The 14,043-nt window shown below is 53.0% G+C and overlaps 5 protein-coding genes across 5 annotated transcripts; 4 read left to right on the top strand and 1 right to left on the bottom strand.

Annotated features, from left to right (window-relative positions):
- Nucleotides 1-430: 430 nt before the first annotated feature.
- Nucleotides 431-2,410, top strand: PG986_003157 (uncharacterized protein; the record flags this gene model as incomplete). Its single annotated transcript, XM_066839379.1, has 1 exon — nucleotides 431-2,410. One exon carries the CDS (start codon nucleotides 431-433, stop codon nucleotides 2,408-2,410), a length of 1,980 nt encoding a protein of 659 aa, XP_066704443.1.
- An 880-nt stretch (nucleotides 2,411-3,290) lies between these two features.
- On the bottom strand, nucleotides 3,291-4,506 carry PG986_003156 (ER lumen protein retaining receptor 2; the record flags this gene model as incomplete). The annotated part of the gene is made up of 3 exons (XM_066839378.1): nucleotides 3,291-4,007; nucleotides 4,077-4,430; nucleotides 4,492-4,506. The coding sequence occupies 3 exons, from the start codon at nucleotides 4,504-4,506 to the stop codon at nucleotides 3,291-3,293; spliced, it is 1,086 nt and encodes a 361-aa protein (XP_066704442.1).
- A 2,427-nt stretch (nucleotides 4,507-6,933) lies between these two features.
- PG986_003155 (uncharacterized protein) lies at nucleotides 6,934-8,547 on the top strand (the record flags this gene model as incomplete). The annotated part of the gene is made up of 1 exon (XM_066839377.1): nucleotides 6,934-8,547. One exon carries the CDS (start codon nucleotides 6,934-6,936, stop codon nucleotides 8,545-8,547), a length of 1,614 nt encoding a protein of 537 aa, XP_066704441.1.
- Nucleotides 8,548-8,789: 242 nt separating this feature from the next.
- On the top strand, nucleotides 8,790-9,467 carry PG986_003154 (uncharacterized protein; the record flags this gene model as incomplete). The annotated part of the gene is made up of 1 exon (XM_066839376.1): nucleotides 8,790-9,467. The coding sequence occupies one exon, from the start codon at nucleotides 8,790-8,792 to the stop codon at nucleotides 9,465-9,467; it is 678 nt and encodes a 225-aa protein (XP_066704440.1).
- A 548-nt stretch (nucleotides 9,468-10,015) lies between these two features.
- On the top strand, nucleotides 10,016-12,398 carry PG986_003153 (uncharacterized protein; the record flags this gene model as incomplete). The annotated part of the gene is made up of 5 exons (XM_066839375.1): nucleotides 10,016-10,025; nucleotides 10,078-10,117; nucleotides 10,181-11,873; nucleotides 11,928-12,098; nucleotides 12,150-12,398. 5 exons carry the CDS (start codon nucleotides 10,016-10,018, stop codon nucleotides 12,396-12,398), a joined length of 2,163 nt encoding a protein of 720 aa, XP_066704439.1.
- Between the last annotated feature and the right edge of the window lie 1,645 nt (nucleotides 12,399-14,043).

The raw sequence follows: 14,043 nt of genomic DNA, 5'->3' as shown, positions 1-14,043 counted from the left end.
TGCCCAAGTCAGCTTCCACCATCTCATATCAATATATTTTCCTCACTCGTCTGATCTGATTCATCAAGACAAACAGCCAGCCGACTTTAAACCGTCCGGTTTGAGATCCGAAGCTTGGCATCCATATTCTTATTGGGCCGTTTGTCTCTTGGGTTGCATGTTTCGAACTCTTGGGCCGGGGTAGCCTGACCGTACCGTCTCCTCGCCTGCGTCGCATCGCCTAGGTTAGAAAATCCTGGGCAGTCATCATCAATGCTTGCATCGGCCTCCCAGACCACCATGGCATAGACTCTGCTTACTTACATCTGCTCGACTTTGCATTGTTTGGCTTTCATACCTTTCCTTCCTTTCCCTCTCTTCAGTCTTGCTCATTAGAACTCCGGTCTCATTTCTTTCCCCCTCGTGCTGCATGGGACCCGAACCTGCCAAAATGGCTCATGCTGGACTATCCCACTTTTGGCTGGCCCTAGCAGTCTTGCCGGGGCTGTTTGGCCATGGTGCGATCGCTACAGACCCCCTACAGGGAGAGAAGTGCTCGATAATCTCCGTTCCTGGATACAGGAGCTGCGATACCCCTGCATTGCGCGACTTTGTACCTGCAACCGATGTTGTTGCCGATACTACTCCTGGGCAGGGGACAAAGAGCAGGGCAGGCGGTGGCGAGCCAGATCTCGAAGTATTGGGCGATGTGCTCGAAGGCATAGGGGTCCTGCAGGCCAACTACTTCAAGCAATGGCTGGGAATTTGGTCAGGTTCGATCGACTGGACGGGAGCTGTCGTGGGCACACACGTCTCAGGCACATTGAGCACTCTCTCCGAGGCCTTCCCATTGTTGAACTCGAGTGAGGGAGGAGGCGTCGAAGACTGGAAGCGCAAGGTAAACCTCGTAGAGGGGTATTTCGCGCACATGGTCGCCTACTACTTTGGGCAGAACCACTTTGCGATCCGTAACCAGGCCTACGACGACATTCTGTGGGTTGTGCTTGGCTGGCTAGAAACGGTCAAGTTCGTCAACAAGCACACAGACCTACATTACGAACTGAACAGCCAAGATTCCCTCTGGAGTGGTTCCCAAGTCTCCGACAGCATTGAGGAAATCTTCTCAAACCAAACATGGCATGGTAACGGCTGGATATCGAGTTTTTCTCATAGATCCCGCGTCTTTTGGGAGCTGGCCTTGAAAGGGTGGGACACGAAGTATTGCGGCGGTGGTATGACATGGAGCGTTCATAAAATGATCTACAAGAACGCCATCACCAATGAGCTCTGGATAGCTGGTTCTATCTCGATGTACCTCCACTTCCCTGGTGATAGGAACCCGTCGCCTTACCAAGGGAAACAGAGCGGACCAGGTGCTGCTCGATTTAGTTCCGACCGCCCCCGTTCCGGCTACAGGAACCCCAAGTTCTTGCAAGCTGCCATTGATGGGTACAACTGGCTGGTGAATTCAGGCATGATGGATGACCAGGGACTCTACACCGACGGCTTCCACGTCAGTGGCATAAAGGACCCCGAAAACAACAATACCAAATGTGACGAGCGCGACAAGATGATCTACACCTACAACCAGGGCGTGATTTTGACGGGCCAGCGAGGGCTCTGGGAGGCCACTGGTGCACCGTCGTACTTAAGCGACGGCCATCGTCTCATTCAGAGCGTCATCAAAGCAACTGGCTACGACCTGAAGCAAGGAAAACCGTTGGAAGACCCAGCTCTGACTCGACCGCAAGTCATTCCACCCTGGCATGGACTCGGGCGGGCAGGGATTCTGGAAGACGAGTGTGATGCTACTGCTAATTGTAGCCAGGACAGCCAAGGCTTCAAGGGCATATACTTCCATCATCTGGCAACCTTCTGTGAGCCCCTTACCGCTCCCATCACCCCCGAAGGGGTGCAAGTAGACATGCAAGCGTTTAAGACAGCCAAGGAAGCACACGACGAGGCTTGTGCCAGCTACGGCAGCTGGCTGAAGCATAACGCCGACGCGGCTCTGGGTACTCGCGATGACGGCAAGTTTGGCCAATGGTGGACCGCCAGCCTGCTCAACGATTACGATGGGCCCTGGCCTACTATAGAGACTGACGGAATTGACCACGCGGCGTCCGGTATCGATTATCGGAATTATGGAGTGCCCAATGACACCACCTGGAGGCGGCCCAGCGACTTGGCCATGGCACCGAAACCTCCCCTGCCCATTGAGATACCGACGACGGGCACGGCTGACGGTGGCCAGAAGCTCCTGAACCGCGCACCGGACGCTACAGAGTCGCACTCGTCGACACGCATGAAGCGCGAGCAGCAACGCGAGGATGATCCCAACAATAGAGGCCTTGGCCGCACGGTTGAGACCCAGGGAGGCGGCCTGGCCGTCGTGAGAGCATACTGGAACATAGTGCATGCACCGCGCTAAAGGGGAAGAGTATCCGGTAGCGATGCATAATGATGACACAGGATGAGACGGGATGAAGCACCTATTGCATAGGCCACTGGGAAGCTAGCTTCTTGACGAGCCGCAAAGCACATAAGGGGGAGACTGAGAGGAGTAGTAACTACATCATAGAGTGTACCTAGGCGCACAAATGCACATCCGTACCGAATATAAACTATCACCCGTATTTGTTGAACAAAGATGACACTCATGATAAGCAACATGAACAGAGCCAGGCCTCCTCCCTTGATCATGCGATGAGTTGTAAGACCTGCGTGCGGCATCGTTCAGCTCCATTTGCTGAAAACCATGCACCCCTTTGCCTATACGGAAGGATATTCTAGCCAAGCTGCCATGGGACGTTGGTAACCAACTTGGTATTTGCGATACTTCTCGGTATACATATCTAGTACAAGGTATAACAGAAGCTGGGTCAAATTCATTTCGCCACCGTATTTGAGCTGAATTAAGAGGGATTGCTTTCCCAAGGATGGGGTAGGGTGTACAGTCCTCTGTGATCGCATTCATCCAAATCGTACGTACGTAGTCATCAGTATGCAATGATAGTGTGTGGACCTGCGCTCGAACATAATTTCTTCTTCGCTTTTGAGAAAATAGATCATACAATTGTGGAACCAAATAGGAATTGACAAGTCCATTGGTAGACGAACGGATGTAAGACGATAAGCGCTGTGTGTATTGCGGTTACGTGGAAAGACTCGTCGCTTGTTCCGCCTCACCTGGGATCGCTGTGCTGCTTCTTGTCCTATGCCGACCCGGACCCTTCTCGCTCTCGATCTACAATGTTCGTTACACGTCGGCTCATCGAGTTGTTTTAGTACATGAATATCCCATCCAGCCGCTAGCTATCTCGCCATTCACTGCCGTTGCTGACCCCGCTGGGGCCATCGTTTGAGGTAGCTTTGTTCTTGCTGTTGCTGTTCGAGGATGACGGTGTTGCGTCGTCGTCGTCTTCATCGTCAAGGGCCCTTGCCAGCTCATCGGGATCCTTCATCTTAGCGTCCGGGTCCACTTCGTCATCGTTGAACCCGTCTTGGCTAGGACTAATGGCGTCATGCTGGGGCAAGGTGTCGTCGGCACTGATGGATATACCACGGGTACCCCATTTCGATCGCCGAGACCCTGCGGTGCCATCGTCGCCGCGGTGGCCGTTCGCGCCGCCGCCGAGAGCAGGCGCGCTCTCTTCGTCGTAGGATTCCGTCTCGGCGAAGCGCTTGTTGCCGAAGATCTTGTTCAGAAGCCAGCCCTGACGCAAGTCGTCTGCATCCACCACGCCGCCGTTTCGGAGCTTCACGCGCTGGCGCGTGTAGTACACCCAGGCGAAGTCGACGTAGAGGGCCGTCTGGACGATGCCAAAAATGACGGAGGTGGCTCTGGGAGACCGGTCGTTCTTGTCGAGCCCGCGCCATATCCAATTCACAATGTAGAGCGCTCGGTACGAGCCGAGGGCAAGGATGTAACCAGAGTCAATCACGGTCGGCACGGTCGTTTGTCGTAGCAGCAGCAGCTGCGGGAGGACGCAAACGGACTCGAGAATGAGGGAGAAATCGTTCAGCCACTATGCGAGAAGGTCATGTGTCAGCAGGCGTGATGGCATCAGAGGAGGTCGAAAGGGATGTAATCTTACTCCGCCGAAGGACCATTTGGCGTCAAAGATCATCATGACGAAGGGCGACAGGATCAGAGATGATCCCACCACGCCGGCGCCCAGCTTCCAAGCTATCTCGCGCTCTCGGGTCCGCGGGTACCGCCATCGCATGATGCCGATGATGTAGAAGGAGGAGAAGATGTAGAAGATCTTGAAGAAGAGATTCCAAATGTACGTCTCACGGAAGATGTCTGTATACCTGGTGCAGAAGACGGCGGCGTACAGCACCTGGGTGATCATGGAGACGCCCTCGGAGCTCCGATTGCGATGGATGGCGAATATGAGGATGCATTTCGAGAGCAGGTGGGAGCAGTCGCCCAGGATTCTGAATATCTGCGAGAGGAAGAAAGCTTTATATGGGGTCTAGCGAAAAGGATGCGAGCGCTGTACGTACGTTCCAACCCCCCATGGTGTCGGTCTTGGTGTTTGTCTCTGTGCAAGGCTGAAGCTGTTTCGAAGCTTCGATGTGGGATGGCGAGGGAGAGAGATGCCGTCGGGATTGGCTGATGGCCGGCAACCGTTCAGGCCAGGCTTTGCATCCAGTGCAATTGCGCTTCGGGGACCAGAGACGGCCGTTCTGTGCTCTGGGAATGGGAATGGGAATGGGAATGGGTAGAGGAAAGAAAAGAAGATGGAAGAGTTGTTCCAATGAGGGCAATGGACGCAACGCGAGGTGGTTGTCGCAGCTTTGGCGGATACTATTACGTGGACCCTTTGGCTCTCCATTCCCCAGTGTTCATTGTCGGGGGAGCTTCCAGCTGCTACGTAAACCGACCCCTGCTAGTTCAGCTGATGAGCCGCGTCCAGGCGTGCGTCCTTGGTGATGACGCCACCGCACTTACAGTAGGTAGGATGTACTATACTTTATTCAGCTCAGTCAACATAAGACGGGCATCGCTGATAACATCCCATCCCCTTTCTCGCTCAACCTGATCCTTTATATGCCTTCTTTTAATTCTTGGACCGTAGATAAAATTCTATATACTTAAACATTATTTCGCCTTGGCATGAGAAGTATTTGTCAGTGTACCTCATGCACTCTTTGTCAACGCTGAAGGTAGCACCAGAATCTACATGCACCTCATGCAGGTAGGTAATGTATGCAGATGATATGGCCCATCCGTTGCCCACCGACGCAAATAGGCATCACATCCCCAGCCATGCAAAAGCCTTTGATAAAGCTTGAGTCTTTACTGTCTTTCCGACCGGTCCTTTTCTACTTTGAAGTGTTCGTGGATGCCCTTTTGATGGCTGCTTGAGTAGTTCTGGCAACCTGACTTTTTAACTGTCTTGATTGGGGATTTGCAGAGCCGTGCGTATCAAGGAGCTTTAAGAATTTTCCATTTGTAGGTCAGTTGTATTTTATTTACTCTACGTGTACTGGTGATTCTTTTATGTGGTATACACAGTGCAATGCTTGAAATCCTAGGTTATGTATTTGCCCGAAGAAGCGACACTGATGTCTATCGCCTATAGCTAAATCAATGATATTGAACAGCCTGGGCTGTGATCCTTAACAATATCTACCAATATCAGATAATGTGATTTTCCTAAGGGGCTATTTTCAAGAGATCATGTCTCATATTTGCTTGTATGTATGTCTACATGTAGGAATGAGTGTTGGGCAGGAAAGATCGTGTCTGTACTGGCCCAACCTCTGCTCTACTGGCCATGCCCCTATCAGATACCCTATGTGTATGTAGGTATAGATAGATGATAACATCGTGTATAAGGCAGATAGAAAAAAAAATAGTAGCCGATATCTGATGGGGTTTGGGGGTCTTTTGTACACCATGAATTGCGTCGTGAAGTCGAGCATGGCAGCAGCTTCGACAAAGCAACATGAGATGATGAAGACACAATGACACTCAACATAGCAAGATAACTGCTGGTTCAAGCATACACACATACATATAATATTGAATGGTCCAAGAAACAGACGCGTCTCATTTCTGGTCGAAGCCTGTCCCAGCCCATTGGAGAGTTGGGGCCATGATGAGCTTCAAACAACATCCCACAGCGTGATGAGAGCAGCAACTCCCAGGCTTATACGACACTGGAAATGGATGAAATGGGACACAAGTTGACGCGTACTCGATGGCCAACTCACGATAAACATCACGCTTGGCTCACGTTCTTGACCTACATAGACCAGTTCCTTGAAAGGGCTTACCAGTGAACTTGGGGCTCTCAACACCGAGCTCCCTATCTTGATATGGCCTGGGGGCAACAGCTGCCTTGCCGCCCCAAGAGCCTTTCTGCCCCATCCTGAAGTAGCTGATGCCTTACCTTTGTCGGCTGGCAATTAACCACTGGACGGTCGATTGTTGAGCAGGCGCGTCTTCACAAGTGAAGACTGTGATAAACAATCGGCGACCAATACCATTGCCATTCACTGCATCAGACCACGCATCTTGCCAGTCCACGCACTCATAAATGAACTGCCTTCCTCCTCCACCTGCTTCCCTCCAGAGCAACCAAGGCCTGCACACCCCAGCTTTTCCCTAGACGTCACCTGCTGTTCACTCTTCACGTCGAAGCCAACCTGAATCAAAATCATCTTCCGCCCTCCCACAGGCCACCCAGCTGCTAGTACGACTTTGGAAACCATCTCTAAAGCCCTGCAGTTGCTGTGATCGCCATGAGCACCTAACGACATACATACATATGTACACCAAGTAGTAAGTGCCTAAATCCTGTCGCCTGAGGTCCCGTCCCATTGGCATGCTCGTCGCTTCCGTAAGTAAGCATTGCTGATTGGTTTCCCCTTATCATAGATCCGACGAATGACCCGCTTTCATAGCAAGAGCGAGGAATATCGTTCTTTCCAGTCAAGATGTGCCACATCACCAAGCCCCTCTGCGAGGTCTGCAAGGACAATCCGCGACACCTCTTCCTCCCTTGTGGAGATTTCCTCTCAGAGCAGGTGAGGGACGAGAATGGCGCTATCAAGAACCATGTCGAGCCCGGCAAGCGCTTCTATTGCAGCGAATTGAAATGGCCGCTTGATCCCGACGAAGACAAGAGCCACTGGGTCTGCAACATTTGCTTGGAGTTCGGACGGCAGAGCTACAAAGACAGCATCGAAGTCGTCGGACGACTTAACAACCCAAAGCCTTCCCATTCTCGCTATGTTAGCTTCTTGCGTGGCCAGCTGCCAAGCAACCAACCTGACGACGATGAGTCCAGTACTCAGAGTGCAGAATCTGGATTGGAGCACTTGCCGATCGAATTCAGCAAGGTGGCAGCGACAACCCTTGATCATTTGGTATCGCTTTATAAGAACGAGGACTTCCCCGACCATCTCTGGGAAGACCGTGTCGCATCTTCAGACGGCTGTTACCTAACAGTCTGGCTGCCGTGTTGCCCTATCTGCAAAAACCCCACGGTGGATCCATGCAAAGGGGGAGGCATCGTCGATGTCGAATTCGAGCTCACTTCGGAGCTTTGGAGATGGGTAGCTGTCCATCAAAAGCTGACCCCAGATGAAGCCCAAGTCTTTGAGATCAACGTAGCCACGGGCTTCATTTCGAAAGTGTGCGATGTCTGTTGCAACTTGGAGACTGTGCTGCGCCAGCAGATTCGCACCTACTTGCAAGACAGTACACGTCCTCGTTCCTGGGCAGTCGTGATGTGGCTTCTCAGTCGGGGTATGATCGACAAGCCATCCCATAACTTTTCCGTGATTAATTTTGGATTCCCCGACACGATGCCGCCCACCGATAAGGAGATAATGGGCCTGATGACGAGATCCTGGGAGAAGCTGACCAACGGTCTTGCGTTTGGAGACTGCGTTGTCGATTCGGGCCCTCCAGTGGCATATTCTGCGCCCTTAACCCGTCACCAAAAGCCATTGATGCGTCTCGACCAGTGGGTTCGACTTGTTGAGCCACAATCGGCCAAAAAGCTCCATGTCAACCACGCCCAGTCTTTTGAAGTGATGGCAACGGACCCGTCTATTGCTTCCTTCGTATCCAACATGCCTGCTGGTGACCTCCGCGACCTTCGTCACGAAATTGGTGTTGATCCAGAAGAGGATAGCGATAGGGACGGTGATGATAATTCAGACAGAAGTAGCGAGCCTCGAGGCACCTCAGTCGAAGAGGTCAACGACGACAACAGCAGTGTATCCTCGGACACGTCATACACTTCGTACGAGTCACCCGATGATAATCCCGAGTTCCATTTCGACCCGGATGAGCTGAAAACCTACACCATGCCCCGGAGAGGCCTCCTTGGGAACATAGACTCTACCGGGTGCGAGGGTTGCGAGCTGTGTACAACAGGAATGCTGGGGAAAATTGCCATTGGATCAGTGGACGCTCACATTGCTTTGTGGCATGTTCTTGGTAAATTCATTCGAACTCTACCGGCAGCCAAAACCAAAAGCACCATGGCCACCTCAAAGCAGACTGGGAGGAGGCACACGAATTTCTGGGCATCGGCGTGAAGTTTGCTGCGACAGTCCGCCAGCACCCCGAGAAGAAGTACAAGCACAAATCACTTGTACAGGGTGGTCAAACCTCGCGAAAAACCAACAATGTCATAGACTCACTTTTATCAGAAGTGGTACGCCAAGCAGGTTACACAAGTGACCAGGTCTCCTCCGACGTCTCAGAGCTCCCAATTGGTGCTGTGGCTCACGTGCATCGACCAATCGCTGAGGGATTGCTCAATCTATATATGCCTGAGATGAGTTACTCCGAGGGTGAAAATGGCAGCCTCATTGTAACCGTCGAGGGGCTGGCTGTTTGCAATTCGGAATGGACAACTCAGCGCTATCGCATAGCCAAAGAGCACCGAGAAGTCCCTGTCTGGGTGTTCACGGCCCCAGACTTCGAGGAATCCTTTGCGACCGCAGCAGGCGAGGGCAAGTTTGTAGCTGTTATGCGGAAGTCCTTGTTTAACGAGAGAGCTTCTGGAAGAATGCATGGGGAGCGCCATGGCAATGCTCACGGCAGAGTGCAAGAAACCCTAGACAGGGAGTCTCCTTCTAGCGCCAAAGGAAAGAGCAAGGACGCACCGAACGCTTCAGCTTTGGCAAAGGAGCACAGGTCGTCAACACGAAAGCGTGTTCGATTCGCCTCGGGCACCAAAATGGAGGAAGAGGCGGAAGCAACCAAGCCTTGGTGGAAAATGGACCAAGAGTCCGCCGGACCATCCCGCCAGGGGCAGCCTCCTCAAGACTCATCATCAGATGAGGATACTTCCATGGACGATGCTGATGTGACCGATTTGGACGATGGTACCGGTGCTTTTGCCCTCTGCGATAAGGGAGGATGGCACTACCAGGATGTGCATGGAAGCCCCATGGGACATTTGATTGAGCTGCCAGGTCTTGGGCTTACGTATGACATCGACAGCGACTGAGCTGGCTATTCGCAATGATGAGAAGGAGGCCATGGGTCAGGCACAAGGCTTCCCCTGTTAATTGTCGAAGGGAAGTAGTATGGCACAAGAATAGGTCGCTAGTATTGCAGGATTTGGTACATTCCACAGTCTCAATCCTCTTTTTTAATAGAATCTGGTTTGCAAAAAGATTGAAGATTGAAGTTAAACCGCATAAATTGTCCTTGGCGCACCCAACACTGCCTAACTATTATATTTAGTAGAATAAACATTATGCCAGTAGTGTAAACAATTATTGATCCATCCAGTACGGCATGAAACGGTGGAAGCAGCGCTGTCGCCAACAAGGGGATATCCGAATCGGTCATTGGCTGGAGTAGGCACCTTCCCGTTGAACGGAGCACATGCTGGCTGCGCCACACTTTACGTACATGGGCAGCCACACTCGGCCTTCTACCTCGCCGCGTGCTCTCAACGCGTCTATAACAACATTTGTTGACGACACGGACAACTAAAGATAAATCAAACTACGCAGCACCTATGATTTCTTGAAGAGAGATTTGCGCAGAATGGCCGAGAGTGAGTTCAAGAGTACCCGATCTATCTATGCGCGAGAACTGACAATTGCTAGGCCGCGAGGAGCGCATGCAGCAGCGCATGCGTGGGGCAGGGTAAGTTACGATGCCCTCTACCTCACAACCGACACCTGACTGATTTTTGGTGCCCGCGGACAGACGGCACGAGGTTGCGGACGAGTCTTTTGGTCTGTTTTTGCCGGTCGAGGAGGAGTCACCCGAGGCTTCTTCGCCTGAGCCGCCGACGTCTGAGCCCGCCGCTCCCGAGCCTGCTGCTCCTGAGCCCGTTGCTCCTGAACCCGAACCTGAACCCGAACCCGAGCCCGAGCCCGAGTTGCCTCTCCAGCCAGCACCCAAAATCACACCCGAATCCGTACCTCGTTCAGCACCTAACACGTCCGCCAAACGACGACCCGCAAGTAGTGGCACGCCTCGAGCACAGTCGCAACAACAGCAGCTACCTCCAGTATCGGACAAGACGCGTTCGTCTGCCAAACCAAGGCCATCCACGCAACCGAGCAGCCAAGTGCGCCCAAACCCTTACGACATCGAACCAGAATCACCACTTCCAGACACAGAACCCAGAGCAGCAACATCACCTCCACAAATCACTGTTGAAGAGCCTGTCGATGCTGGCGATGCTACGGCGGCGGCGGAGGCCACAACGGCAGCACCACGGCCTACCTCGCGCGGGTCTATTTCGTCGCGACTCTCGAGCGGTGGATACCATGTAGCCGAGGAGGTCACGGAAAGCCCTGCGGACGCCCCTGGGAGCGGCCACCGACGGCGAGTCAGAATCAGCCAAGGCTTGGCAACACAGAGCGCGCAACTGCAGAGGGCAGTGCAATTGGAAGAAGAAAAGGGCCATGGCGGTGAAATGACGACATCGTCTCCTTTGGCGCGCAAGGCACGGACAAGTACCGCAACGACACGCACGAGTACCAGGAGTGCCCTGGCGGGATCTCCAGACCTTGCCGAGGACCCAACACCGGCGGCACGCTCGAGCAGGAGAAGCAATAGCACGACAGCAAGCGGCTCGGTTGGTTCTAGCGGAAATAGGCGTAGCGCACGAAACTTGGTTCCCACGGATCCAGTTGAACCATCAGTCGAACCATCCTCACCTATTCCGCAGGCAGAGAGCCGACGAAAAGCACAGACTCAGGCTAAGGCCAAGAAACCCAAAGTAGCAAAGGAGGTTTTTGACGAAGCGGCGGAGATCCCGCAGCCCAAGCCCAAGTCTCAGCCTAAACCCAAGTCGAAGTCGAAGTCCATACCCAAATCCAAGCGCGACGAGGCGGTTGGTGAGGAAGCTGAAGAGGCCGAAGAGGTGGAAGTTAACGAGGTGGTACGCCGCGTTGGCCGGAAACGCCCCCGGGCTAGCCCGCCCAGAGAAGAATCACCAGAATTAGATACTCGGGAAGCAGAGCCTGAACCCCCGGCAAAGAAGCGCCGCCAGAGACGTTCTCAAGAAAGTCCAGCGAAGCAATCACAGCCTAAAGCTCCCAAAACCAAAGCAAAGGCAAAGAATAGACCCGAGACCAAAGTCCGCAGGCGGCGGAGCGACGGTGAACCCATACCCATTGGTGTCCAGAGATATACGAAACCCCAGCGTATCAACGAGGATAGCGAGGCGGATATACTCACGGCGGAGATACCTTTTACAAACCGTGGAGGCGTCAATGTTGTCGATGTGCTTTCTCAAATATGTGAGGAAGTGATTGAAGCCAACTTGGTCACACTACAGGAGGCGGCAGTTCAGGCTGAGAACGCTCCTATGAAGAAAGAATACAGAACCAAGCTACGAGCATTGGAGGCATTCCAAGAAGAGTTACGAACTCGTCTCCTGGAGCATGTAAGTTATTGGCTTTTCTCGAGAATTCCATGGAATGACGACTGATATCAACAGACGATTGCTTTGGATACAATGCATGCGCTCAAGAAGCGGGTGCGGTCTATCCAGAAGGAGAAGATCACGCTGCGCAACGAAATCCTGCGTATACGAGCGGAAAGAGAGCAGGTTGCTCTTAAGATGGATGCTGTACGACTACGGCACGAAGTCGACAGCAAAGAGTCTTTGGTGAGTAGCCCTTTGCTTGCACCAGACTGCGAGTGTTTCATCCTCTAACAGTTCCATCAGCAACAACTGGGCTTGTCTGCTTCTATGCACGATATTGAACTGGCCATAGACCATGGCCGCTCCGCCCCGGAGCTCACACATAGCGAACAAAAGATGGCCGAACTCGCCAATCTTGAGATGTTGGTCGCGCAAGTAGCCGGCCAGGCATGCGCCGGCGGAGACGGCAGCGGCAATTTGAAGCAGATCCACGACTTCAATGCATTTCTGGAGCGCGCCGCGGCGGCTCTGGAGATGAGATGACGACTGTTACCTGATGATGAGAAACATGTTTTTGTACTGCAAAATGATACCCAAAGAAAGGACCCAGCCAGCGACGTTGATCGTAGGCAGTCTTGCTAGTTCAGTAGAGATAGGATGTACCAGACGCCGAGTCTGGGTTTGTGTAAGGATATGTATTCTTCCTCCCGGAAGCTTAGCAGTTTACGAAGCGGAAATAGCTGACCATTGGGTCTTTCGAGGCTGTGCACGTGTATGTTCCTGGCGTTGTTAGCTAGACGCAGATCGAACGTACATAACCGCGCGATGTGGCCATTCTAGCCTTCTAGGCTCTGAATATACTGGAACCGTGCCCAATGTTTGTATGCTGGAGATGGCCGTCGTTTAGCTCGTGCATGTCCCTTGGTGCCTAACCGGATCTACTCCAGGACGAATGAGATTGTTATTGAGGATAGCTTCTTCGGATCTCTCCAACGAGAAGCGAATTGGCCATGAGCTATGTACATCAATGTAGGTAGGAGGTAGGCAATCTCATCAATGCCGCCGCCATTCGGATATTCCAGCTTAGCCGGTCGGTCAGTGGGACACGGACAATTAAACCTAAATCCCCAGCAGATGGCGTCTACTGCGACGCCCGCAGATGCCGAGTTCCGGGTCGCCGTGGCTTGCTTGCCTCACTTGCCTCACTTGCTTCCCCTGCTTGGTCCGACTTGCACTGTTCGTTCTATCGCGTTTGCCTCTCTCTGCACCGTTTTCCCTAAAGGTTAGGTAATTGTATTGGGTGACTGCGGCTGTGCAGCAAGCAAACCAGTCGAAAGAGTCGAACTCGTAGCAACGCCGTACTCCGGATTACGTGTTGCGCGGTGCCGCGGTGCCGTCTCTTCCATCAATGGGTATCAGCACAGGCAAGTGAGGTCGCTTTTGGACGCGCCCATTGGGCCGATGGGACAGCAGAACCCACGTAGCAAAAAGACTGCAGCATGTGGATGGCCCACCCGCATTGCTTGGATCCATGAGAGTCGGGAGTCGGGACCCTGATCAAGCTCCCCCCTCCCAATGACAGCTAAGCAAGCCTCCAGAACCACCTATGGTTGCATGGCAGATCCAGGGTCCTCGTTCGTTCGCACGCGTGTTTCCAGCGCATCGCCATTGCAGCTACCTAGGCATGCATGTACTATGTAGGGGCTGGCATGTTTTTCACTGCCACGCCCAGGGTGGTGTCGGGCCAGTTCTAGACCATTTTCTACGTAGTAGTAGTGTTGACCTTGGATCGGGTTGGTGGCTGACTGGCCTGACCAACTGGCAAAATCACGCACCGGCAGGTAATCGCCAATGGCGGTGCTAGGTACATACCTAGGCAGGTAGGTGGTAGGCTATCGGATGAAGTTAAGCAGCAGCAGGGGGTAAGCGCTTGGATCCGTATCGTTGCTTTGCTTTGCATTCTGACGCGGGAGAAAGGAGGGAAGGAGGCATTGCGGTTGCTTTTCTGCCCTGCTGCCCTGCTTTGGCTGGTCGGTTAAGGTTGCCTCCCACCCACTCACCGCATTTCCCTTGTTGTCCTGTCCCCTGCCCAGCTTCTCCCTCCCTCTCTGTTCCTGCGCATATAACAGGTAACAACCGACCTTCGACCTGTCCTGCTTCTATATCGAACCCACCGTCTTCTCCAATC

The sequence above is a fragment of the Apiospora aurea genome (assembly GCF_038362705.1).
Source record: "Apiospora aurea strain CBS 24483 chromosome Unknown utg000002l_segment0_segment0, whole genome shotgun sequence".
NCBI lineage: Eukaryota > Fungi > Ascomycota > Sordariomycetes > Amphisphaeriales > Apiosporaceae > Apiospora > Apiospora aurea.
Note: the sequence above shows the minus strand (reverse complement) of the source record. Positions and strands in the feature narration are given on the sequence as shown.